Source organism: Mesoplodon mirus (genome assembly GCF_964341445.2).
Source record: "Mesoplodon mirus genome assembly, chromosome: 1".
NCBI lineage: Eukaryota > Metazoa > Chordata > Mammalia > Artiodactyla > Ziphiidae > Mesoplodon > Mesoplodon mirus.
In genome coordinates, this window is record NC_138976.1 from 221,282,184 (window position 1) to 221,309,928 (window position 27,745).

Consider the following 27,745-nt stretch of genomic DNA (forward strand, 5'->3'; position numbering starts at 1 on the left):
TCCATCTGCAGGGGAGGATAGTAGTGGTGACCAAGGCAAAAGGATGATGCTTAAATGAGATAATGCACGTAAGGGCTATGTAATAACGGTACCTACTACTATGATGATTAAAGAGTGAAGGACTGGTTTAACTTTGGGCTGGTTAGAAGAGCAGAGTGAAGATGCCTCTGACCTGGGGCAAGGATTTTCTGCTGAGGATTGTTTTTCAGCTTCAGGTGCCTTCTTCTGGACCCTGGAGGCAGGTATGGGACACTGCCAACGTGCTGTGGCTCCTTTTCTTCCTCTGTAAAATAGAGAGTTCCCTTATTTATTCCACGAACTTTTACTCTGTGATCCTTAAGGCATTTGAGCTGGAGGTGAGAAATGGTCCCAGCCCTGTTAGCTCCTTTACTAGCAGTGGCAGGGTGCAGGAGCACATGGTCACATGGGAAATAGTTTATCAAAGAGGTGCGAGCCAAGTATGGTTGGAGCACAGAGGAAGGTGCCACTGTTCACAGACACGCACTGCAGCCCCCTACCCCGTCTTAGAGGGGTCAGGCTGTGTAAAACGACCCAACATCTCTGTGCGAATGTGAGCTGTTGAAAAACCAGAATCCCATCAATGGCTGGAGCAGTAGCATCTCCCCTCTCTGGTCTCCATGTGCGTTCCACCCAGAGACCTGCAGGTCCTCAATCCAAGACAGGAGGTGTTTAGGTAAGTGAAGGTGTGAGATAGAGCGTGAGTGAGGACTGTTTCCACGGGGCTGCGTTGCCCGCGCTGCTTCCTTCATCCTGTGTCCTTCCACAGGACAGCGTGTCACCAAGCCCACTCTGCAGATAAGCAAATGAAGACACAGCCAGCACCACGATACCTTGGGCAGTTTTCACTCTGCAAAAGAACTTAGACACAGGTCGATGTAATAGGCTCATGTCACGAAAAGGAAACTGCAATGCAGAGATTGACTATCTTGCCCCAGGTCACCCAGCCCATGGGAAATAGAAACCTTAGTTCCAGACTCCGGGCCGGCTCTCTTTCCACTGAGGATCCAGCGTCGGGATTTCTCGCGAACAGGCACCCTCAGTCCGACTGCATTTTGTCCATGTGAGGGGTCGAGCGTGGCGCTGATGCCTTCCGTGTGTGAGTGGTGGCGCGTAGGCAGTGCCTGATGACCTCATCCCGTGCACAGCCCTGTCCCTCCTCCCACTTCCCCCTTCCCCACCCCCGGAACCCAGATGCAGAAACGTTCACAACCCAAACTTGAGATGAGACTTCCTATGCCCTGCGGGTCAGTGGGAATGGTGGCGGTGTAATGAGAAGCACATGGTCACGGGCCCCGTGAGGACTGACACAACCTGAGGGACGATTCCTTTGTGTTAAGTTAATGTACAACCTAGTAATGTTGAACCCAGAGAGTGGCCCATGGGTTGGGTTGTGAATGTTATAAAATCTCACCAAGATCTGTGTTGGTCAGGTCTCTGGAGAAACACAACCACTCTCTCTCTCTCTCTCTCTCTCTCACACACACACACACACACACACACGCACACACACACACAGTCTGGAGTCTGCAGGGTGGGCTGGCAGGCTGGAGCCTCGGAAGAGTTGACATTGCAGCCGAATACCCTCACCTTGATGGCAGATGCTTGCAAGTTGGGAATTCAGTTCAGCCACTTGCAGGGTGAGACTCTGGGTTCAGTTTTCAGCTGGTTTAGCTCTGAGGCTACTGGAGATGAGGATCTCTTTGGCAGCAGATGTAGAAACTTTGGGGTCATTTATGGGACCCTTGAGCTGGGAATTTGAATCCCTGAGTCATCCTTGTCTTTCCTCACTTTGTCCAGTGTAATTAGGAACGACCAGCTAATCGTGTTATACTCGGTTTGACAAAAATGTTCTAAGGTGTCAAATACACAGTTACCCAGAACTTTGCCTGTTTCAAGTACCGGGTGTGGTGTTCTGTGCATTTCTTTTGCCCCGTCAGCCATGTACTATCAACGCTCTCTTAACTAGTGGGAGTGGGGTCATTCGTGCTTTAAATCACATCAGATTAGAGAGCCAATGTCAGAACCCCCAGAGCCAGTTCAGAAAACTTTAAGATTCTGTTCCTTTAGATCCACTCTTGATACCAAAATCTGACGGGGTTATCCATGGACAGGTGCCAGGGTGTTGAGTTCTGGCCTGGGGTCTCTGAGAGGAGAGGGAGAGTGGTGTGTGTGTGTGTGTATTTGTGTAGTTTTTTTTTTTGGCTGTGCCAAGGGGCCTGCGGGATCTTAGTTCCCTGACCAGGGATTGAACCCAGCGCCCCCTGCAGTGGAAGCGCAGAGTCTTAACCACTGGACCGCCAGGGAATTCCCAGTGTTTGTGTAGTTTTTCACTGTGCTTTTGTGGCTGTGTTTTGAAATACACACACACACACACACACACACACACACAATTTTCCGTTGTTTCTGTTCTGGATTTGTCCTCTTGCTTCTCGTTCATGGGAAATGACTAACCGGCCGGGCGGAAGCTGTCAAACATATCTAACCCCCAGCCTTCCTTTCTTCATGAATGCACTCAGGCCCGTTGTAAATAAACACCACCCCCAGCCCTCCTGTTCCCAGCCATCCTAGGGAGCCTGCCAAAGGCTGGCCTGGAATCACATCCTTCAGTTTAGACTTTCCCCGCAGAAGGAGAGCATGAAGGTCTAACTGCCACCAAGAAAACATCAGCAGTGTGTTTGCAGGAGGGCAGAAAGGCCAATGAAGCCTGTTTGGTGGTTTATTAGTATTAGTGGTAATTATTTCCAGCATGCAGTGCGGTGGTGTCTGCGGCCTGACTGAGGTCCAGAAGCCCATCCATGGCTGTCTCAGGTACAGTGTTTATAAAACGGGTGGAGGTGGAGGCCTCCTCAGGATGGTGTAACTCCTGCCCTGCCTTTGGGGGCTGAAGAGAAGAAAACCCAAAAGACAGCAAGGACGTCTGAATCCCTGAACAGGGCAAAGCAGGAATGAGCTGCAAAGATGGCTTTCTCCCTGACTTACTTCACTCTGTATGACAGACTCTAGTAAGTCAGAAAGAGAAAAACAAATATCGTATATTAACACATCTATGTGGAATCTAGAAAACTGATACAGATGAACCTATTTGCAGGGCAGGAATAGAGATGCAGACGTAGAGAATGGACATGTGGACACAAGGGGGAAGGGGAGGGTGGGACGAATTGGGAGATTAGGATTGACATATATACTCTACCATGTGTAAAATAGACGGCTAGTGGGAACCTGCTGTATAGCACAGGGAGCTCAGCTCGGTGCTCTGTGATGACCTAGAGGGGTGGGATGAGGCGGGGAGTGACAGGGAGGTCCAGGAGGGAGGGGATATGTGTATACATAGAGCTGAGTCACTTCGTTGTACAGCAGAAACTAACACAACATTGTAAAGCAGCTATACTCCAAGTTTTAAAAAAAGAAAGATGCCTGGGCCTCCCTGGTGGCGCAGTGGTTGAGAATCTGCCTGCTAGTGCAGGGGACACGGGTTCGAGCCCTGGTCTGGGAAGGTCCCACATGCCGCAGAGTGACTGGGCCCCTGAGCCACAGCTACTGAGCCTGCGCGTCTGGAGCCTGTGCTCTGCAACAAGAGAGGCCGCGATAGTGAAAGGCCCACGCACCGCGATGAAGAGTGGCCCCCACTTGCCACAACTAGAGAAAGCCCTCGCACAGAAACGAAGACCCAACACAGCAAAAATAAATCAATAAATTTAAAAAAAAAGAAAAGAAGAAAAGCCAAATTCTAAAAAAAAGAAAGATGCCTTTCTCCTTCTCTAAGTGCCCCCATCTTTGCTTGGCCCCGGCCCAGGAGTCCTGGCTCAGCCTTGGTCTAAGGAGGCGGGTCTGGTCAGCAGTAGCCTTGAATTCTGACCCATGTCTGGGTTTTGCATAGGCCGAAGGCCGAGTTCATTCCCTTGCGGTGAGGTGCGTGGGCCAGGGCACGGAGGGGATGGGCCCCGTCTCCTCTACTGGCTCCTCCACCCAAATCTGAGTTGTATTTTGCAGAGTGAGATGAAGACCAAGGTCAAGGGCACTCACACTTGTAGGATTCAGGACACATCCCAGGAACCAGCCCCTCCTTGCACTCAAGTTTCCAAAGGCAGGACTGAAGTGCAGATTCAGACAGAGGATGAGGAATATCGGAGTTACGGGAGGAGTTACGGGAAGATCAGGAAGCTGCTGATGCTCGTCCAAGGATTTTCAAAGACTGGCAGCCACTCTTTTTCTCCGTGCAGTTCTGTCTCTTGATTGGTTTCATGTCGACAAAGCCAGGAAACCTTTAAGGTTGAGGATCCTTTGTTTTCCTAGTGACTCGCCCAGACCTCATCTTCATGTTCAGTCGATAGCCAGTGGGACCTCCAGACTTGGCTGGGTTGGAAGAGCTACCCTCAGTTCAGCCAATTCTGGCCGATGCTCCAGTCGAAAACTGTGGCCCTTGGGGGAGCTGGGGCCTGCTCAGCCATTTGCATTTCATAGACATGTACCTGAGAGCAGCCAAGGCCTTCTTGTTGCGGGGTTTTACTACTTTGGGATGAGCTAGAGTGGTTTGTGCAGCTGCCCAGCAGCTCCCTGACCCAATCCTGCCTGGGAGGCTTTGAGGAGGTCCGGAACGCTGGGGACCTTCCAGGTGATTCTGAGCATTACCCTTCTCTTCCTGGGGCTTCCTTCAGAGGGAGGCTTCCCCTGAGCTCTGGAGCCCTCCCTCCTGCTTGGGGATTGTCACCGATTTCCTCAAGTGAGCTGCCTGCCGGGCCTCTAACACTCCTTGGCGGAACAGAGCGTCCTTTGTGAGATTCCTGAGGCTGGGGTCAGGGTAGGGGGCCAGCTCCCGGAGCCAGCTCTCAGGGCAGCGGCTGTCCCAGAGTAGGTGTAGTGCTGTGTTACCAAGAGATAAAGTCTTGGAAAAGGCCGCGGAGAGGAAAGGAGACATATTCCAGACTGAGGAGTGTTTGGCCTTGAGGGCCCTGGGTTTGGAGAAAAGGGCCCACTTGGCAGGACCACTGTGGGGGGCAGGGGGGCCCTTGGTGGGAGCAGGTAGAAGAGGTGAATTCCCGGTGGTGGTGAGGCTGGCCTGGGATCAAACTCCAGCTCTGATGCCTTTACTTAATAAAATATCTCACTCTTCAATCAGTTCAACACACATTTATTGAGTCACTTTCCTAAGGGTATCTCCATCAAATGGAAAAATCAAAAATTGATTATTATTTTTAAAAAAATTGTATTGGTGTGTAGTTGATTTACAGTGTTGTGTTAGTTTCAGGTATGCAGCAAAGTGATTCAGTTATGCATATACATATATTCATTCTTTTTTTTTTTTTTTTTTTTGCGGTACGCAGGCCTCTCACTGTTGTGGCCTCTCCTGTTGCGGAGCACAGGCTCTGGACGCGCAGGCTCAGCAGCCATGGCTCACGGGCCCAGCCACTCCGTGGCATGTGGGATCTTCCCAGACCGGGGCACGAACCCGTGTCCCCTGTATCGGCAGGCGGACTCTCAACCACTGCGCCACCAGGGAAGCCCCATATATTCATTTTTTTTCAGATTCTTTCCCCATAAAGGTTCCTACAGAATACTGAGCAGAGTTCCCTGTGCTGTACAGTAGGTCCTTGTTGCATATCTATTGTATATATAGTAGTCTGTATATGTTAATCCCAAACTCCTAAATTATCCCTCCCCTCCACGTTTCCCCTTTGGTAACCATAAGTTTGTTTTTGAAATCTGTGAGTCTGTTTCTGTTTTGTAAATAAGTTCATTTGTATCATTTAAAAAAGTTAGATTCCACATATGAGTGATATCATATGATATTTGTCTTTCTCTATCTGAAAAATCAAAAAATTTAGAACCGAATGATTATTGGATTATTAGAGTGGAGGACAGGATGGAGTTTTTGGATGATGGTAGAGAAGAGACCAGTTTTGATGTGAGGCCGGCTAATGAAAGGCATGAGATGCTTCAGTGAGAAGTTTGTTTCTATCCTTGAAGTCAGAAGGGCTCCTTGGGAGGATTTTATGCAAGGGAGTGACACAAAGATTATGTTTTAGGAAGATCACTCTGAAAGTGCCATGGAGAATGGATGAAGAGGTGGGGAAGGAGGTGAGCTGGGGAGAAATGCTGAAGTCCTGATTTTAAAGGAAGGTATGCAGAGTGGAAAGGAATGGATGCATTTAAGGCATTAAAGCATTGGCATTTGATGGATATAAATGATTCACAATTTTCTGGCTTGGACGTGAGTGGATAGAGAAGAGGACGTGATTTAAGCATCAGGAAATCAACATTCTTTCTTGACAATATACTGAATTAGGCTAGGCTTCTGCAAGCTCTGAAATCTCAGTAACGTAACTGTGCAAAGTCCTTTACTTTGCACTCTTAACAAAGTCTGCTGTGAATCTGGGGACCCTCAGGGTGGTGACTCAGGGATCCAGGCTGTCTCTTGGGCAGATGTCGAGGGTTGTGTACTTGCTCTCAAATGCTTCATCCCACTGAGGTCACGTATTGTTTCCTCTCTCAGCTCATTAACCAGAGCTGGATACTGGGAGAAGGGCTGGGAGACACTGGGAGAGCAGGGGGCATGTTTTGGTGAGCAGTGAGGTCAAGTGTGAGGTGCCCTGGATCACCCAAAATAAGAGTCTAGATGGCGCTCGGGATTGGGTGCTTGAATACAGTCTGAGCTGGAGATTGTGAATAGATTTGGGAATCAACAGAATAGGAGGTGGAAATGTTTGGGATCCCCTAGGGGGAGAGGGTTGAGTTAGAAGAGCCAGGGGTAAGGGGGAGGGATTATTAGGGGGTTGGGATTACCATACACACACTACTATATAGAAAATAGATACTCAGCAAGGACCTACTGTACAGCTCAGGGAACTCTACTCAATACTCTGTAATAACCTGCATGGGAAAAGAATCTGAAGAAGAATCGATATATGTATAACTGATTCACTTTGCTGTACACCAGAAACTAACACAACATTGTTCTACTCCCATATAAAATAAAAATTAAAGAAAAAGAAGAGCAAGGGTCACAGGTGAAGTCTTAGGGAGTACTCGTTGGATCGGTGACTGGCTGGCTGGGGTATTTGACTTCACCAAACGTGAGTTTCCTCAGCTGAGAGAGCAGGCGGGCCCCTTCTCTGAAGGGGTGCTGAGAGCTCTGGGCAAGCTGCTGGGCAGGCAGTGAGTCCCAGCAGTGGTGGTTTCCTCCCCCATCTTTGCACAGTGCTTAGCTCTGCCCTCTGTTTGTCAGGGACCGTGGTGTATGGCGAGCCCATCACCGCCAGCTTGGGGACTGACGGCTCCCAGTACTGGAGCAAGAACTGGGCTAAGGCTGCTGCTTTTGTCACCTCCCCGCCCCTGAGCCCCGACCCGACCACTCCGGACTTTCTGAACTCCTTGCTGTCATGGTGAGTGTTGGCGACTTGTTCCCACCTTCCCTTCTTGGTCTTTCCTCAGACCAAGCTGACCGGTGGGTTCCAACATGGTGGGCAGAAGCAAACTTGGCAAACAGAGATCTCATTCTCCAAACTCGGATTGCCGGACGGCAGCAGGGGATTGTCACCCTGATGCTTCTGGGGGCAATTCTGGGTAAAAACCAGGGCCATCTTGAAAGTCAACCAAAGGGGATGAATGAGGTAGCAAAAGGGTTCTACTGTGGTGCAGTGTCACTCGTAAGATACCTCACAAACTAGACGTGGATACACAGCATTAGAATGAAGCTTCCACGTCAGGCCATAGCTCCCCAAATTTCCTGTCTCCTGAGGGGAAGACAGTTAAGTCAAAAACTTTCAGTGGCCTGGCCCATTAAAAAGTACGTTCAAGAATGATCTGAGATCAACGATTAGTGAAAAGCCAGTGGTATGTTTTCCTTCTAGTGGAGATCTCCAGGTCACTGGCAGTGCCCACTGTACTTTCAACACTGCCCAGAAGGCCGTAGGAAAGGACAACTTCACCCTGATCCCTGAAGGCACCAATGGCACGGAGGAGCGGATGTCCGTCATCTGGGATAAGGCTGTGGTAAGGGGCAATGGTCTCACGCAGGGGGAGGGCTCAGCTTTCTCCTGCCTCCTCATCCGAGGGCCCCGGGCCTCATGCAGGCCTGGAAACGGCAGTTGAGAGAATTCTAGAAACTGGAACTTGTGTGGTAATATTTCTTAGGTTTGGAAATCTAAGACCACTCCTCAGAGGTCATTTCCTCCTAAGTATCCCATATGTATTTGTCACCATTATCATCTGTGGACCAGTAGAGACTGGAAAAAAACCAGTCTTTACAATATGACTCTTGATCAGTCCAGAAAAAGCTTCCTTAGCAACCTGGTGACTTAGTTAATCCACTCGTGGAAATGGGCTCAGTTTCCTTAAAATGGTCTTTTGGACTCTCTGGGCTCAGCCTGCTTTGAACATGTCCTGACCTTTAAGGGATCTTTGTTTTTTTTTTTATTTTTAGTATTTTAAAACGTAATAACAATAGGTTTTCTGTTTCTTAATGAATTTTTTCAATTATGTAAACTATGTATCGTTATTCCAAAAAGAAAATAAAAATCACTTATGACACCCTATTTCAGATACAACTGCAATGAACGTTTTAGCAAATGTCTTTCATTTTTTGCCAGTGAAAGATTGCACGTGTGTGTGTGTGTGTGTGTGTGAGTGTGTGACTGGAATACTATTTTGCAGCCTATCTTTTAAAAAACCTATAGCATGAAAAAGTCTCCACATCCTTAAACATACTTGAACAACTTGATTTTTAAGAGCAGACCATTCCATCTTAATGCTGAACTATAATTCATTTGTAATTCTTTGGTTGGTCACTTATGTTGTTTCTGATTTTCTTACTGGGATGAGCACCCTTATAGCTGCATCCTTGGATACATCTTTAATGATGCTTGTAGGAGAAATTTCTAGAAGTGGTAGTGCTGGGTCAAGGGATGTGCATAGTTTTAAGGCTTTTGATATATATTGTGAAAATTCCTTCCAAAAAGATCACACCAGTTTGTATGCTGCCAGCAGTATGTGGCATGACCCAGTTACTTCTACCAGGTCTGAATTGGTGTTATCATCAAAAATCCCAAAGTATCACCGATTTGATGGTGAATTTTGTGTCTCATTGTTTTACATTCAGTCTCTTCAATGACCGACTAAAGTGTATATTTCTTTTGTATGCTTTTGGCCATTTGTATTTTTCTCTCCCTCTTACTACCTGCTCAATTCCTTTGCCCATTTTTCTGTTGCATTTAGAGCAGGTTTCCTAACTGCATCCATCTCCTCAAATTCTGCATTTAAAGGGACATGAGGCGCAAGTGGTAGAGATGAGAAGGTGGGGGGCAGGACATGGGGAGTGTGATAGGCACCCAGGGTTTGCTGCCGGGACGGGCGGCTGAGACTCCCATGTTGGCTGGCCTAAGAGCCAAGGTCTGTGCCTGTATCTTTGAAGAGGACATAAGCCAAGTGATGTTTCCTGAAGAGGCCCTGTAGCCCCGTCAAATTTTTTTAAAAACTGTTTACTTTGAAATGATTATAGATCCAGAGGAACTTGCAGAGATAGGACAGAGAGGTCCTGTGTACCCTTCACCCAGTTTCCCCCATGGTTACATCTTACATAATTAGAGTGTGATATCCAAACCCAGAGATTGACAGTGGTACGACGTGTGTGTATAGTTCTGTGCCATTTTGTCGTATGTAGATCCATGTAACCATCACCGCAATCAAGACAGAGATGTCCCCCGTCACCACAGAGAACCCTCTCCTACTGCCCCTTTATAGTCACACCCACCCCTAACCCTTGGAGGTATCTCCGTCTCACCCCTGGTCTGTCCATCTCTATAACTCGGTTATTTTGCCAATGTTATATAAATGAAATCATACAGTATGTGACCGTTGGTGGTTGTTTTTTTCACTCAGTATGATGCCTTTAGTATCCAAGTTGTTGTGTGTATCAAAAGTGTGTTCCTTTTTATGGCTAAGTAGTATTCCACCCTTCAACTTTTTAGTCTGCTTTTGTCGTGTGCGTGCACGTTGTGCATGTGTGTGTTGTCCTCCTCAGGTCACTGGGAAGATGGATGAGAACCAGTTTGTGGCCGTAACCAGCACCAATGCAGCCAAAGTGTTCAACCTTTACCCCCGGAAAGGCCGCATTGCTGTGGGATCCGATGCGGACCTGGTCATCTGGGACCCTGACAGCGTGAAAACCATCTCTGCCAAGACCCACAACAGTGTAAGGCCGCGTGGACCCAGTCCAAACGAACTACAGTCACAGAAAGGGATGGAGGCAGGGAGAGTCCTCAGGATTTATAAAAAGAACTCGCTGTGATAGGAGAGAACTCTTCCCCAGGATATGTTATAACTTGCAATTTACTGAGAAAAAAATACCTCTTTCCGTTTTGTTACTGAGGTCAGTAAGACTGTTAATCTTATCACTTTGGAGTACGATGGCCTCTCTCTGGATAGAAGTCTCTATCTATGGACCTTCAGAGCCTCCAGCGTCATGCCTGGACGTCAGAAGGTTCTAGAAGTCAGGCAGCATTCCATTTTAATAGTTTGGTGCAGCACCTCTCATGGCGTCCCTTGGTGCAAGGGATCCAATAAAACATTCAAATGTCCACTCCCAAGGTGCCCACTGGGCACTTTTATTCTTTGAAGCAACTGTTTTCTCAGTGTTGTCGTCTGACAGCCTAAAAGACAGATGCTCTTATGTCCTAAAGGAATGAATTGACTTTGAAGAAATAGAAGAAATACCCTGGCAGCCGTTCTGATTAGGAGTTTAGGATCTGCAGTTCTGGGGTGTCTCTTGCCTTTCAGTCTAGACTGCAGAGCTTGGGAATGCCCTGTCTTGTTAATGGGACCCTGGGCAGGTGACTTCATGTCATGTCTCAGGCTCGTCAGCTGAGAATGAGGAGTTTAGACGAGGCCCCTGAATGTCCTGTGATTCTGCGAGGTCAGTGGGTATTAGGTAGAGGTGTAGATACCATTGGTTCTTCATAGAAAAAAATGTGTGTGTGTGTTTAATATTGAGAGGCCAAGGACAAAGGGAGAGCTTTGGAAAAGAAATGGGCCTAGGACAGAGTGTCTTGTGTCAGAAACCCGTATGACTCTTGAAGTGAATTCTTAGTGCATGAAGAGGCTCTTCAAGATCAAGGTCTAAATTGAAAGCTGGCTCAATGGGGAATCTGATTCTAGATTGCCCACCCTAGGTGGCCTGGGCCAGCAAGTCCCGACACCTCCTCCAAGGGCCAGCTCGGGTGGGCTTCTGGCATTTCTCCAGGACAGCACTGGGCTCTTGGTCCAATCCCAGTCCCCTTTCTCCTTTGGGCAGAGGGGCTTGAGCTGCCCTGGCACCCGTGGTTACCAGGATGGTGGGTGCCTTTAGGGAAGGCTGCTCAGCTCTCAGTATTAATAGTTGGCTTTTCCCTTCTTCCCCACCGGTTGGCTTAGTTATGCAGCCGAGCCTTACAGCCGCACCAACTTGTGACTTAGATCATAACCTCCCGGGGGTACAGAATTGGCTTCTTTATGGGCAGGGGTCCTAGGGTCCTGCCTGGTGAACCTATCTCTTCATATGCATTTAGCATCACAGCTCCATTCACCCTTTCATTTGGCCTTCTCAATAAAGGGACGGTATTATTATCCCAATCGGGAAGATAAATAAACGGAGACTTAGAGAGCTTAAGTGACCAGTCTAACATTACATAGCTATTTTGCGGTGGAGCCAGAATTAGAACCCAAAATTGTCCAGGGCCCTTCCCTGCCAGACTGTGTGTGCAGCCTCTTGGTCAGGGTTAGAGGGAGAACATGCTTCTCCTCCCTTCCAGAGTCCCCCTCCCCAGAGGTAACAGAAAGGGCAGACTGGACTCCTCATGTAAGCTGCAGATGACCAAGCTGGGGAGCCTGCGTTTGGAGTTCTTAACCCAGCGCAAGACAGGATGTAAAGGGGTGATGACTTGAGAAGACAGATTCTGCCCTCTGGACATTCAGTAGCACTGCCCTGGCGTTACCTCCAGGCAACCCCATGTAGGAAATCATGACTTCTAGAAGGGCCTCTTGCCCGTCCTCACCTGTTTGAAAGAGCCCACACTAAGCATGCTTGTGCAGCTTTAATTATCTGGGAGAACGCAAGCAAGAGGCTTTCCCCGTGTAATACAGTGTTTCCTATCATGGGGCTAAGTAACTTTAATTTGGAGTATTTATCCTACTCTTGTTGACAGCCCTGTTGCTAAGTCTCTGCCTGGATTTGCCAAGCATCCAGCCAGAGGAGTCATTTTAGGAAACCTATGTGTATAGAGGTTAAAAATGTCTATACCTGGTAAGCGACGAAGTCTCAGTGCCTCACAGTTTGACGGCGTAGGCTCTGAACGCCCCGAGCTGTGATCTGACCATTGAACTTGTTAATTTTAAGTCACTTAGAGTCATGGGACTGGTTCCTCCATCTTTGAAAAATGGGAGGTGGCCCAAAGCTCTTCTGGGCACTGTGATCCGTCATTTATAGGCAACTAAACTCAATATATGCGTCTTAGGATGTCTTTGACACTAAAGGGCTTGCAATCTTGTTGGGAAAGTGCAATAAAAGACCAGACAGTCAGGGCTTCCCTGGTGGCGCAGTGGTTGAGAGTCCGCCTGCCGATGCAGGGGACACGGGTTCGTGCCCCGGTCCGGGAGGATCCCACATTCCGCGGAGCGGCTGGGCCCGTGAACCATGGCCGCTGAGCCTGCGCTCCGCAACGGGAGAGGCCACAACAGTGAGAGGCCCGCGTACCGCACAAAAACAAACAAACAAACAACAACAAAAAAAACAAAAACCAGACAGTCAATCAGGGATTTTCTGAATGCCTACTTAGTGCTGAGTCGTGGGCTAGATGCCTTAGTTCCTTTTATTTCTTGTGATCCTAGCATCATTTCTGTAAGGTGGGCCATGTCCCCTTATAGATGAGGATGCTGGATCTCAGATCAGTGCAAGGGATTTGTCCAAAGTCACTCAGCTGGCAAATAGCAGACCTGGGATGTGGACCCCAGGCCGATGGCACCATGGCCAAAGTTGTCTCCATGACTCCAGGAGGGCACAAGAGGAGCTTGTATATCGACAGCTGTGCAGGAACATGGAAGAGATGGGGCTCGATTCACCCCTTAAAGGATGACCCTTTCAAAGGTCATTTCAGAGCGGACAGAATTCTCTGCTGGTAACCTACACCCATATGATGCTTCTTGTGTTGTCATTTTCACATAAGCCTTGCGCGGGAGGCAAGTGAGAAAACTGAAGGTCTGAGGCAGGAGTAATTTGATCTGCCTGGAGTCACACAACTCCTGAATTTCACCAGATCTAAGATGCCACCGATTTTAAGATATTTCATTAGTTTCGGCACTGCTGTGAAAAAAAACATACCCAGGAGGAGGAGTCTAATGCAAGACTCCTTTAAAAATATGCTGTGCTGCCGAGGGCTAGCTCGTGCTGACTTTGGGATAATGAGATGTGGATCTGCCAGATAGAAAGGGTGGCAAAGAATATTGCCTTCCTCGACCTTGGCATTGGGTGCAGAAAGGGCAAAAATGGCTCCTCTGAGAATCTGAACTGAGTCAGGCAAATTGGTGGTCTGAGTCCTGCATCCAGCCATGGTCCAGAAAAACCAGAGGCTGAGACTTTCTCATAAAATGGCCTCGGTGTGGTCATTCCCCAGGCCAGTGGGAAAAGCTGACCCCAATTCCCTGGAAGGACTCGGTTCAGCCTAGGCTGACACTGACTGTGCGGCTCCATGTGTTGTGAGACACATTCTCATTTCAGGGATGAGTGTCTTAGAACCGATGAAAAGCTTGGGTGGGGGATACACTTTGGTCCCGGGAATATAGTCCTGGGAATCCACGTGTAGAGACCCCTTCCGTCCCCCAGGTGCCTCTTTCCCTCATTCCTTCAGTAGCTTCCACGTTACTCCTTGGAGTCTCTGAGTAGGGCTGCCAGCCCCTTGTTGCCCTTTTCTATCAACACCACTGGTCGAATGTGAGCTGTAGAGCCAGCCTGGGGCTTCTCCATACTCACCAGCCTCTGCACTAGGCAGGGGTTGTTACCCTGAATGGCAGTGCAGCAGCTCTAGTCACAGACGGACTCTTTAGTGTGATAACCTGGTCTGAATCTCCCCAGAAGCCCAGCTGCTCTTTATGGATGGAGCTGCCTATTCATTCTCCAGGTCCGGCCACGTGTACCTGTGAGCAGGGCAGGCGTCTGGAATCTGGGGAAGGAGCAGTGGAGGAGCTGAGGTTTTACCATCGACTGTAGTGTCCCTATTTCCCGTTGTCACAGCAACAAACTCACTCAGAGACCTCACATAGTTTCCAAGAGGGCACGTGGATACGTCCCCCTTTCACCGTGAAGAGCTGGAAACTAAAAGGATGGCTGCCTTGTTGGGAAATTAAACCTCAAACATTTTATCAAAGGCCTGTCTCTGGAGTTACCACAGTCCTTTCATTTAGGAACTTCAGCTTGACCACATCTCTTAAGAGATTGGAAAACCAGTGGGAAAACCTACTCATGGATGGCTCATTTCAAGATTAAATTTAGAACTTGGTCAGAGAAGGCTTCTTGAGATTTTAACCTGATTGGAGCTTGAGTTAGTGAGAACAAAGTCACTGCTAATACGAGGAATCATTTTCTTACATTCATGTGGCGTTTACAAACCCTTACGCTCTTCCATACGATTTTTCTGTTCAATTATTTTTACCCCCCAATTTTTTTTTTTTTTTGGTGCCAAAACCCAGGAATGAACAAACGCAAATTTCTGAGAGGTAGGAAAGATTATTCCGTGTTCTAGACAGAATTAAGACATAGAGATTAAGTCCTGTGGGGTGGCCACTCAGGAGAGGGACTTCATCTCTGGGCTTTTCTTTCGTCCGAGTGATGTTGGGTCATGGGTGCCACCAGATCGAGGAGATCTCGCCAGGATGGAGGGTGGATTCTGAAGTTTACCGTGTTCCCTTCCTCTAGTCTCTCGAATACAACATCTTCGAAGGCATGGAGTGCCGTGGCTCTCCGCTGGTGGTCATCAGCCAGGGGAAGATTGTTCTGGAAGACGGCACCCTTCATGTCACCGAAGGCTCTGGGCGCTACATCCCCCGGAAGCCCTTCCCTGACTTTGTTTATAAGCGTATCAAGGCAAGGAGCAGGGTGAGTACCTCTGATCTTATGAATGGTTCCTATTGTGGATTAAGTTCAAGTCCAAAATCACTACACACCTTGAGTCAGACTATCGAGGTATATACAGAGGATTCATGGGTACGGGAGACATAGTCTTTTTATTCCTGGAGTTCCAAACGCCAGCGGAGGAGTCAGGCATGTCCGCAGCCAGCCAGATTGAAGTGAGACTCCTGTCATAAGGCATGTGCGATGAGGCTCAGAGGAGGGAACCGCTGCTGCGGAGTCTTAAGGGAAAGTGTCATGGGGAGAGGGCATTTTGAGTTGGATCTTGAAGGTTAAGTAGAAGTTGGATAAGTCAAAGAAGGGAGACAAGGGAATTAAGTAGAGAGAATGTTACGAGCATGGAAAATGTAGAGAGTATTCAGGACGTGGTGAACAGTCTCCAGCGCTGGTGCTTGGGGACTGTGAGGCAGGGAATGGGTCGGGCTGTAAAGGAATTAAAGGGGCAGTAAGATTGGAAAGTGTGGGGCCAGGTCTTGCACGTGAGACCAGATCCTCTTCACAGCAGGTTTGGGAATTCCTGCAGGGTTTAAGGTGAAGTGTCTTGGGAGAAAATAGGAAGAACTGTTTATCAGTTTTTATGTGACCCATGTTGGGGTAGCTTTGCCCTGGAGCCAGGGGCCCTGCTTCATGCTGACATCTGTCCCTGCTGTACCCGACCATAGAAAACCCTCCATCCCCAAATGTCACCAGCCCATCCTGGCACCTGTTCCTTCCCCATCGGGAGGGTTGCCAGGGAGGCGTCCTCTGTGAATGTGGCCTGAGTCGAGGGGCTCTTGTGTTTTTGCAGCTGGCAGAGCTGAGAGGGGTTCCTCGTGGCCTGTATGATGGACCTGTGTGTGAGGTGTCTGTGACACCCAAGACAGTCACTCCGGCCTCCTCAGCTAAGACGTCTCCGGCCAAGCAGCAGGCCCCACCTGTCCGGAACCTGCATCAGTCTGGATTCAGCTTGTCTGGTATGGTTATGGTTTGGTCAGGGCCCAGTTCTGCAGGGCTGTGCTCCATGTTGCTGGTGGGTCTGGCATCACTTTTGAGAAGGAGAAGTGGAAGTGAATGATATACCTATTCTTCCCAAAGATTTAACTCACTAGAGATATAATTCATAGCAGATGATGGGTTGGGTTTCAGAACCTTGACACGAGTCTCTATCACATATAATGTCATGATGTGTACACTATGTGTCATACCCAGTATATTAGAGGACAGCTTTTCAGTGCATCATGTCCATTGTGAAAAAGGATATTGTGGTGTTTTAGGGCTCTCTTCTCCCCCATGTATGCAATACACTGTAGTGGTTCAGCTTGTGGAATCTAGAGTTTCAACAGCTTAACTTCGTAGCCCAGATTTGAACTGTGCCTCCGTCTCCTCATCTGAAGATGGGTATAATGGTAGTGGTTACCTCCTGGGGTTGTTCTGAGGATTAAATGACTTAATATACATGTAAAACGCTTAGAATCAAGCCATTTGATAATTGTTAGCTATTGGCCTGGATAAACTATGTGATATCAGGGGAGGTGAGAGGAAGGAGTCCAGATTTTAGAGCTTCCTTACTTGAACTTCAGTATTTCATTTTGCCTATGATTAAAAACCTACTTTTCTAGTTCCTTGAGTCACAGATACATATCTAAATTTTTATGGTGGGTTAAAGAAACAATAAAGCATATACATATTTTTTTTCTTGTCAGATATACTGGTTTTTAGAAAGTTGCCGTATGCAGATTACCCATTTTCAAAAAATTTAAAAATAATGAAAATTAGTTTTTCCGTAAAGTAACATGGGCATGGTACAGTCTGTGCTGTCTTTCACCAGGCCATTGAAGTATAAAGACCATCATGACACCTGTCGTTTTTAAAAAAATTTTATTGAAGTATAGTTGATTTACAATGTTGAGCTTAATTTCTGCTGTACAGCAAAGCGACTCTGTTATACATATCTATTCTTTTTCATATTCTTTTCCATTATGGTTTATCACAGGATATTGAATATAGTTCCCTGTGCAATATCTACAAAACAAAAACAGACTCACAGACATAGAGAACAGACTTGTGGTTGCCAGGGGGGTGGGGGGTGGGGGAGGGATGGAGTGGGAGTTTGGGGTTAGCAGATGCAAACTATTATATATAGGATGGATAAACAACAAGGTCCTACTGCAGAGCACAGGGAACTATATTCTATATTCAATATCATGACTCCTATCTTTGATTACACAGAGGATGGATAGTGTTAGGGGAACAGAATGCACCTCTGGAAAAGCCACACTCGATTTGATCACTGAGAAATAGGGACAGGATGTAGTCTGAGTTGCTCAAAAACCTGAAATATAGTGTCCTTTTACGTATAGTTTTACTTTTTAGGTACGGGATCCAACTAGCTTCTACAAGGATGGCTTTATTCAGTGTGTGATTCCTAGGCCACGTGAGGCCCATCCTTTTTTTGTAACTTATACTTTTGGTGAGGTTTTAGAAGGACAAAGAATGGGCCTGACACTTTTTCTCCCAGGCTATGTTATTTCGTTACGAAACAGAAATAGAGTCACAGATGTAGAAACCAAACTTGTGGTTACCAAGGGGGAAAGGGAGGGGGGAGGGATAAATTGGGAGATTGGGATGGACATATACACGCGACTCTATGTAAAATAGATCATCAACGAGGACCTACCGTATAGGTCAATACGCTGTAATGACCTAGATGGAAATAGAATCTAAAAAAGAGTGGATGGATGTATATGGATAACGGACTCACTATGCTGTACAGCAGACCCTAACACACCAGTGTAAATCAACTAGACTCCAGTAAAAATTAATTTAAAAAACCCAAGCTATGTTATTTCGGTTTAGAGCAGGGATCCGCGTAGCTGTCTCTCTGACCCTCATCCTCTCTCGTCTCCAGGCGCCCAGATTGATGACAACATTCCCCGCCGCACCACCCAGCGCATCGTGGCTCCCCCTGGTGGCCGTGCTAACATCACCAGCCTGGGCTAGAGTTCAGGGCCGCCGTCGGCTTAGGGATGGGGGATGGGACACCTGAGGACATTCGGAGACTTCCTTCCTTCCTTCCTTCCTTCTTCTTCTTCTTCTTCTTCTTTTTTTTTTTTTTTTTTAAAGAGCCTGTGATAGTTACTGTGGGGCAGCCAGTTCCTGGGGCTCCCTCTCGGGCACCCCGCACTCCGTCCCTCACCCGGAGTCACCAGTTTTGGTCACCCACCTCCCTACACATCTACGAATATCACACCTGCGTCTCTCCACCAGGCCCGTACACAGAACTGCGTCCAACACTCAGACATGCGAAACAAAGCAAATCACAGTGAGGGTGTTGCTCATCTCCAACCTCTGTTGTGCTTGCATCATCTTCCTTTTCATCGGGGGGAGGGGAAGATAAAGTGAATTGCCCAGAGCTGCCTTTTTCTTTTTAAATTTTTTAGAAAAGTTTTCTTTGTGGGGCTGCAGGTGGGGTGGGCAGGGGAAGTGGGGGAGAGGTTTGTTTTTTTTTAAAGACTAAATTGGAAAGCCTAATGCAATATTAATACAAGGGGTTTGAACTGGACATCCTAATGATGCAATTGTGTCACCTTCAAGCTGATTCAGGGTGGTGGGCAGACTTGTCATGTCCCTCCTGAGAGGCTGTACAGCGTCCACACCACCATTCCATCGTCTTCTGGGTCAACTGTTACTAAAGGGCAGGTTTTCTTTCTGGCCTAGATTTTGCTGCAGATGAAATCTTTTGAGGATTCTCTTCTCTCTTCACCTCTTTTCTGCTCGCACTCTCTCCCTCTTGCTTTTTCATTCATGGATATTTTCCCGTGTCTGGCTCTTTCTTTGTGTTTCTTCCAGCCCTTGTCTCTGACATGCTGTTTTTGCCTTCTTTCCCGCATGGTCTTTTCCAGTGACCAGGTTTGCCATTTTCCTGTGGCCCTAAGAACCTGCCTGGAAAGATATGAGCTTTGTCATCGCAACCATCGTAATGTGCTATCCTAGTCTATATGAGACCAGTGCTACCCACCCACATCGCCAGGATGTGCGATTGAGTTTGAGATGCTTCCCAGGTGCAGGAAAGGGCCACGTTATCCACACTGTCACTGCGGGCCCAGGATAGACCTCAAACAGTGCTGAGCTGTTGAAGAAGTCTGAGGCTCTAGGACCTGAGAGTTTTTCCTCTGTGCAATGCTAAGTGGCTAAAGACACAAATCTGTAAATCAAGCGCAACACCCAAGGGAGCCAATCAGCCTCAAGCCAACCACCAGCTCAGAGGTGCTGAGCTGATGGTGGTCTGGCCCTGAGGGCCTGCTGTTTACCAACTAGGTATTTTGGGGGATGCCAGAGCACACTGGGCTTCTCACTTTGGAGGAAAAGAAATTTGTTTTCTTGTCCAATTATTTAGAAAGCCATCACGCAACATAGGGAAGCCTGCTAAACTCGGAAAACCCATGGGAAATTTGACTTAAAGACCATTTTAGTTTGCAAGAGGAAAAATCTGTTCTGTGAGTCAGAGCTCTTGTGTGGAGAAAACCTTGTAAATTTGACGAGTGGCCCCTTAGAGACCGCAGGCGACCTTGTGTCCACACCCCGCCCTCTCCTGGTCTCAGAGACCCTTTCCACTTGCTGCCTTGTGCTTGTCCCTGTCTTAGCTGAGCTTTGTTGCATCTCCTTCCAAGCGTGTTTACAGGTCCTCCCAAGCCACGTTATGTTTGCAGGCTTTTATAAAACCAAATCTGCTTTTGTAAAGCGTAACATCAAGAAGTAGCTCATCCCATCATGACACTCGTCTCTCCACATGTTTTGCCTTTGGGGTTATGGCTGGGGTTTCTTTTTTTGTTGTTGTTGTTTGTTATTTTAAAAGTAAATTGCACTTTTAAAGAATAATTGGTTAACTTAATATATTTGCTTTTTTTTTTTCTCATCTGCACTTCGAGGGAATTTGAACCAGTCGGAAAAAAATTTTGTTTCAATTCTGAGAAACACTTGCAGCTCTCTTCTATTCACTTGAGTCTTCCTGTTTTTCCATGATGGTCATTTTGGTTGTTTCGATTGTTTCCTTCAAACGACTTAAAACCTGAAGATTTCCGCAGGCTGTGTAAGCATGTTTACCTGTTGGCTTGCTTTGTGTGTCTGTTAAATGAATGTCATGTGTAAATGCTAAAATAAATTGACAGTGTCTCAGAACTGAATAACTGCAGTGACCTGATGCTCTAAACCAGTGTAGGATTTAATCATAGATGGTTTTTAATCCTTGGAATTGTGATTGTGACCCACGAGTGGAGGAACTTTCAGTGCTAAAGCTGATTATGTGTGTAGCCAGAAGAGTACCTTTTTTTTTTTTTTTTTTTTTTTGTTACCACTGTCTTAATGGCAAAATAATTATGGTAAAAAAACAAGTCTCGTGTTTATTATTGCTTAAGAACTCTGTGTTATATTACCATGGAACGCCTAATAAAGCAAAATGTGGTTGTTTCAGGGTGTGTGTGTGTTGAGATGTTCAAGGAGGTAGCTGCTCGGCCCGGGCCTCCATCAGAACTTCCCTTTCTAGAAAATTCTGGATGCCTTTGGCCTCGTTTTGATGACTGTGTCAATTCAGGTGTTTTCACTGAGTGTTGCGGGTGGTTTTGTCCAGGCCACGGAGGTCTAATTCTGGGCAGAGCCCTGAGTCTCAGAAATTCATAGACTCTACCCCAAGACAGGCCAAGGGAGCCTCCCAAATCGAGCTGCAAATGTAAGTCGGGAAGTAGAAATCCAGTGGGACCATGTGAGTTAGTGTAGTGACCCCCGGGATCTGTGCATCCTTAGAGCTTGTGCACTCTGGAAAATCCTCAAGCCACATGGGGGGCATGGAAGATAAGAGACTGAGATATATGGGCCTGCATCCAGAGTTCAGTTAAGGGGCTTGCAGAAGGGAATTTCCTGATGGTCCAGTGGGTAAGACTCTGCTCTCAATGCTGGGGGCCTGGTTCAACCCCTGTCGCGGGCAAAAAAAAAAAAAAAAAAGGAGCTTGCCAGAAACCAGGACGTAAAGCACACGTTCCTCTACCCTCCAGGCAAGTGCCAAGAATGCACGTCATGGGGGGAGAGTGAACCATGCCCACCCCTGCCTACCGGGTGCTTGGTTCCCATAGTTACCTTGTTAACTGGCATCGGTATTATTGGTTCACAAAACACTACATGAAGAGGGCGTGTGCTTGGGGGCTCCCCTGGCCCATCATATGGTGGATGAAGTCTTTTACTCTTTTCTCTTGTTTTCTATCCAGCCCTATGCAAACAGGATAGAAGATGGTTTACAAAACTATGCACACTCTACCAAGCTTTGATGAACAGGGTGTTTGAGTTAAGGGAAAAATAAGAGCAGGAAAAATAAGGTCTGCGTTTGGTTGGTACAACACACTGCCATGAGGTGGTAAATTTGTGAGGGAACGCTGAGTGTTCTAGCAACAAATAGAAAAAAAGAGAAACATAGCCAGAAGACTGTCTAACCTCTATAGTGACCCGAAGAGGAATTCGTCCTTCCAAAAGAATACAGAGATTCCTGGTCCTCAGCCCTGAGGGCAGGTCCTGGTTCCCCCCCCAAGAATGACAGTGTTTCGTGTCTAGGGCTGGAGCTCGTCCTGCCTTCACTGTAGGCTGATGATAGAACACCGAGATCTAGGAAAATAGAGCCTGTCCAGGAGAGAAGGGCAAAGAGGCTCCCCCTGACATGGGACCCCTGGTAAGAGTTGAGGTGGAAACCCCAGGCCCAGAGCCCAACCTCCCCCTGGTCCCCACCTGGCTTCACCCCACTCCAAGACAGTCCTCGCGCTCAGGCCTCTGGACGCTCCGCCCATGTGTCCAAGTCTGGCCCAGCCTCTAGCAAGCAGCCAGTCCAAGGGCCGTCCACACGTGCTGTGAGGCTCGCCCTCTGACGGAGAGGCCTATGAAGATGCTGGGAAGAGGCTTGTGTCCATCTGAGGAGGGAATTGAAGGCAGGTGGCCAGAGAGCAGGTACTCTAAAGCGGGGAGTCCCATGGGTGCCAGGTGGCTGAACAATGGGGCCAGGTATATAACTCTGGTGGTATAATTTAATCCAAAGATAGATGTTAGAGCATCTAGAATAAGTTAAGTGGAGCGCATATCCTTCAGGAAGTGTTTTTGTGTTGAATTGATGGGAGTTGAAGGTTATACTGTCTGGCAAGTTTCTGCAGTACACGTCCTGTAAGAAAAGGCAGATCTAAAAAGAAAATTATCAAATTCAGTATTGAACGAACAAAAACAAAAAGAAAAAAGAAGGAAGGCAAGAAAAGGCAGATCTCCTTTCCTATGAACTGAGATGGGGTTAAGTTTTGAGGGTATGTATGTTTGGGAAAGCTGTTTCACATCTATGGGCCTTATTTCCCCTCTCTGTGAGACAGAGGTGATGTTATCTACCCAACCTAACTCCCATAATGGACAAGCCATAAATCAGATACGGTGCAGAGTATAGGAACAGGAAGCTGTCAGGAAGGGTGTCCTAAGTGTCTCTCCTGAAAGAGAAGAGATTAGCTGATGAAGACTGATGACTGCAGAGGTCTTTAGTTGACTGCAGAGATCTCAGAACGAGGAGACATCAGAGCTGGTGTCAGTCGTTAAATTAAAAAATCTGTTGGTTGAAGTCACGCTGATAATAGCAGAGGTTATTATGTGCCAGGCCCTGCTCTAAAGGGTGTTTCACACATTAACTCAGTCTTTGCAGCAACCCAGAAGAAGGTACTATGACTTATGCCATCACACAGATGAGGGTACGGAAGCACAGAGCGTTAGTGACTTGCTCAGAACCAGGCTTTGGCCCCCGTTCAGTCTGGGGCCAGTGGCCAGGTTTAGACTCATGGTGATTCCACTCTCTCTTACGAGAAATCTCCTGCTTAGAAGAGGGTGGGAAAAGAGAGATGGAAAGTGCCAGAGAATATGACCGTGCAGGTAGTGAGGGAGACTCATGGAGGAGAATTGTGGACAAACACGAGGTTTGCAGAAAAGAACAATGATCTCACGAAGCCCAACACAGATTTGGAGCTATGTGGCCTTTAGGTAAGAAGAAATGAGAGGCCTAGAAAACACACAGAAAGCCAGGGAAAAAAGAGCTTAGAAAAGGGCAAAAAGGGTAAGGGGAAACAATAATTTGAGGGCATTATGTTTTATATACCAGATGTGGGGAAATTGTGTTGATTTGGTGAAAAATTACAAATGTGTGTTTATGCAGAGATGAACATATGTGTATAATTTTTATAAGGATCTCAAAAGAATGAATAAAATAGTGTCTATTGAAAATACTTTGGGGACTTCCATGGCGGTCCAGTGGGTGAGACTTGTGCTCCCAACGCAGGGGGCCTGGGTTCGATCCTTGGTTGGGGAACAAGATCCCACCTGCATGCTGCAACTAAAGATCCCATGTGTCTCAACTAAGACCTGACAAAGCCAAAATAAATAAATAAATAAAAATAAATCTTAAAAAAAAAAAAAGAAAAAGAAAATACTTGAAGAGGAGCAAAGGGACCTAGACGTGGGAGTGCATTGTCGTTTTCTGAAGACTGATGTCAGGAGAGGGATGTTGCAGTCGGCTGGGGCAGGCAGGTACCACCCCCACCCTTAGCAGCAAGGAGCGTAACCTCTGCTCAGGGCTTTGGGCTTTACGGGGCTGGACATGAGCTGAGGGGCCCTTGGAAGGAACACTGGGAGGGTCGAAGGTCAAGCAGTATGCCAGATAAAGTTGTATGGTTCAAATAGTTTATTACATTGAGATTATTTATGTGATTAGTTTTGGCAGCTAAGCCTTGTCCGTGCTGTAGTCACACAAATGGTCCACATCCTAATAAACGTCATCCTGCAGCCCAGAACCTGGTGTGTGTGATGGGAACGGGGCTGGGGGGAGGGGGGTGTCAGAGAGAAGTGTCCTGACCTCCTCCAGTGATGACCTTCAGCTTCATCTTGGGATCTGGGGACACCAGGAACCCTGGATAGCACCCGAGGGTGGACCCCTCAGGGAATAAGGCAGCAGGAGGGGAGAACTTCCCATCTGGCTGTTCACAGGTCCTTACGGTCCATCCCTCCTCAGGAAAGACCGGATGTGCAGGGACTTCACAGAGCTTCCATGTCTGATGGTTATTCCCCTTGAGGGTTTCTGTCACTCCAAAGATTTGCTGTTTCCATCCCCCAGCAATTCAGGGGGCCTCTGGGGACCTCCTGAATATGCCTAGTAAAAGAGGTCAGCTTACTGTGGTGTTGCTCTCCCGCAGCTGGAGACACACATCTTTTATCTTTTCCTACATGTTTAAGTGTTAGGTGAGAAAGCACAGAATGTGGTCAGGGACCGCTTTGTCTCGCAAGGGAGCAAGAAGGAGACGGGCCGGCCACCTGCTGGGATACTCTGGGGGGCCAGCAGGGAAGCGGGCTCCCAGCTTTAACTTCCACTCTCTTTTTGACCACCCACTTTTTGTTTTTGCGGTACGCGGGCCTCTCACTGTTGTGGCCTCTCCCGTTGCGGAGCACAGGCTCCGGACGCGCAGGCTCAGCGGCCATGGCTCACGGGCCCAGCCGCTCCGCGGCATGTGGGATCCTCCTGGACCGGGGCACGAACCCGCGTCCCCTGCATCGGCAGGCGGATTCTCAACCACTGCGCCACCAGGGAAGCCCGGACCACCCACTCTTTGAGGTCATACACCTTCAGCCTTGTGACTTGGTTGTCCTCCAGCTGTTAGCCTACACCTAGCATCCCACTGGTGCCCCGTGGTGGGTGTTTTCACTCTCCTACTAGCTCCCTTAATGTCCTCCCACTGTTCCCGTTGAACAAACTCTGGCTCTGGGTCCCCAAGCATAGCAGCCCTGCCAGCCAGCAGCCCCTGCACTGCTATGTCGATGCAGCGCACCAGCTTCAAAGGGCAGACGCAGCCCCACCGAGGTGACGGACTCCCTGCCTGTTGCTTAATTCCTCCCTGGCAATCCACACCGTGTGCCAGGTCCTGAGGAATGTGAATTCGTGACCACCCCCCAACTGCCTGGCCTCCTTCCAGGCCACGGCTGAGTTCTGGGAGGCCCAAGTGCTACTGTGCAACACGGGACTGTTGACCTGACACAGACGGCCAGATACTTCTCCAGCAAAGATGGGTTTCTTTGGAATCTGCGGAGAATTGCCCTCAACCGTCTGTGACCACGGTGAGCCATGTGCAAGTTCCCGTGGGGCAAGGGAAGGAGAACACTTTTTAAAAAAAATTTAAATAGAGGAAAATGAAGTTGGGAGGATCTAGTAAACAAACAGTCGGTGGCTTTCATTGGCTGAACGCTTGCCAGGGAAGAAGAGTCTTTTCTTCTTCCTGTTGGGCCCTGTGGTCATCTCAGGACGTGAGAGCTCCCCCTTCTGGTGGCACAGCTCTATTTAATTGAGATTTCCATTTGTTAATTTTTTACAGGACTAGGGAAAGCCAGTTCCTCGTACCTCATCTTCCTTTCTTTTCTCCGTTTTCACCTACATATTGTCCTTCTGGGCCTCTGTTCTCTTCTGTGCGTCTTCCGCTTGACCACTGCCAAGCTCTCTCTCTCTATATGCTTCATGATCAACGAACTTACTGACATGATTCCATAAACACCCATCTTCACGGAACATTCTTCCCTATATCTTTGTCTTAGAAGAAAACCTGGTCCCCCTTTCTGAGGACAATGTTTTGTCCTTAGTCTTTTTAGGTGGAGCTTCCTCTGCGTCTAACTCCCCATATTCTTCAGGTGGTGGGGGGTGGATGACCTTGCTGCTCGAGCCTCAATACCTCTTCCACGCTCGGCCATCTGGCTGCGCTGCCCCCGCCCGTGCTTCTTGCTGTTGTCTCCAGATTTGGAGACATTTGGTGTCAAACCATGTCACAGTTTTGCTCCCACCAAACAGAAGGAGTTACTTCAACGTCCATGTAGATGACCCATCCAGTGTCCTAGACTTTCAATTTTGTGATCCATTCCCCGCTCTGCCTTAGCTACTATCTACTCCCCAGGCCGTTGCATTTCCCCGAATTGCTCTACTTGATGCAATGGCATCCCTTCTCTGACCAATCCTCTGGTCCTTTTGGTTGACTTGGTCAAATACCACCACTGCTCCCGTTTTCTGGCTGCACCAGGCCCTCCTGTCCATCATTCCATCTGTCTTCTCCCTCCACCGGCTTCCTCCTGCCTCCCCTCCCTATCCTACTTAGATACATCATTTCATTCCTTCTCTGGCCAACAACCAAATCCCTTGACCTTTGTCCTCTCATTGCTTCTTCTTTGTCAAAATTTAAACCTAAATGAACCCAACCATTCTCCTCTCTCGCTTGGGCACGAACCCCAGAGTTACATTAGAGGAAATTGCACAACTAGGCAGGTGGCTATCCTGAGAACATTGTGGCCCTAACCCCAGCTTACACTGAGCACTGACTACTTCTCAGGAATCCTACGATCCTGCTGCCCTACATTCTGTATCTCAAATCTCGGTCCCTCTTTCCCCCATGTCCTCCCCAGGAGGAGTTCTTGCCTCTCACTTCACAAGGAAGGTGTAACCCAGCAAGTAGAGACTTCTTCAACATCTCTCTTTTTATGTAAACTGTTTTAGTTCAGGACCAAGGTGACCAGAAGTCCTGTTTCTCTGGTCCTGTTTTTAATTCCTCAAGAATTTTCTATCCGTTCTCAGTGACTCATTTGCAAATCTGATATTGGGCCACTTACTGAAATGCTGTAATGTTCATAAAGGGTTACTTCACTGGGATTATTATGTCTCTGTCTCTTCCTCATTGCCAGTTCTCAGCTTCTCCTCCACACCCCACTTGGCCACTCCACTTCTACCCATTTGAGTGGGCATCCTCTTCTTCAGGTTCTTACTTAGAATGGTCCTTCACCTGATGGCCTTTAAAGGCTTAATTCCACTTTAATAAGGGTCCTCTCTGCTCCTGCTGTGTCCTTTCCCTCCTGGATGGCAGGGCTATGACAAGAGGATAGGCTCGGTTGACAAAACGTTTGTTGAGGAATTTGGAAGGAAGCCTATTAAAAACTTAGCTCTGGGGCTTCTCTGGTGGCACAGTGGTTAAGAATCCTTCTGCCAGGCTTCCCTGGTGGCGCAGTGGTTGAGAGTCCTCCTGCCGATGCAGGGGACGCGGGTTCGTGCCCCGGTCCGGGAATATCCCACATGCCGCGGAGTGGCTGGGCCCGTGAGCCATGGCCGCTGAGCCTGCACGTCCGGAGCCTGTGCTCCACAACGGGAGAGGCCACAACAGTGAGAGGCCTGCGTACCGCAAAACAAAACAAAGCAAACAAACAAAAAAACCCCAAAACAAAACAAAACAAAAAGAATCCATCTGCCAATGTAGGGGACATGGGTTCGAGCCCTGCTCTGGGAAGATCCCACATGCCCCGGAGCAACTAAGCCTGTGCGCCACAACTCCTGAGCCCACTCGCCTAGAGCCCGTGCTCCGCCACAAGAGAAGCCACTGCAATGAGAAGCCCACACAACACAATGAAGAGCAGCCCCTGCTCGCCACAACTAGAGAAAGCCCGCGCACAGCAACAAAGACCCAACGCAGCCCAAAATAAACAAATAAAAAAACTTAGCTCTGGCAGTTGCACAGGTTTTCC

General features: G+C 48.0%; 1 protein-coding gene across 1 annotated transcript in view; it reads left to right on the plus strand.

Moving 5' to 3' along the window:
- The window catches only part of DPYSL2 (dihydropyrimidinase like 2), a 77,242-nt gene extending 56,625 nt beyond the window's left edge, over window positions 1-20,617 (plus strand). The window contains exons 9-14 of the mRNA XM_082616075.1: window positions 7,244-7,400; window positions 7,869-8,010; window positions 10,037-10,207; window positions 14,957-15,136; window positions 15,957-16,122; window positions 18,057-20,617. Of these exons, the coding sequence (XP_082472201.1) occupies window positions 7,244-7,400; window positions 7,869-8,010; window positions 10,037-10,207; window positions 14,957-15,136; window positions 15,957-16,122; window positions 18,057-18,148 (908 nt within the window). The 3' untranslated portion in view covers window positions 18,149-20,617. The remainder of the gene's footprint in view (window positions 1-7,243; window positions 7,401-7,868; window positions 8,011-10,036; window positions 10,208-14,956; window positions 15,137-15,956; window positions 16,123-18,056) is intronic.
- The last annotated feature ends 7,128 nt before the right edge of the window (window positions 20,618-27,745 follow it).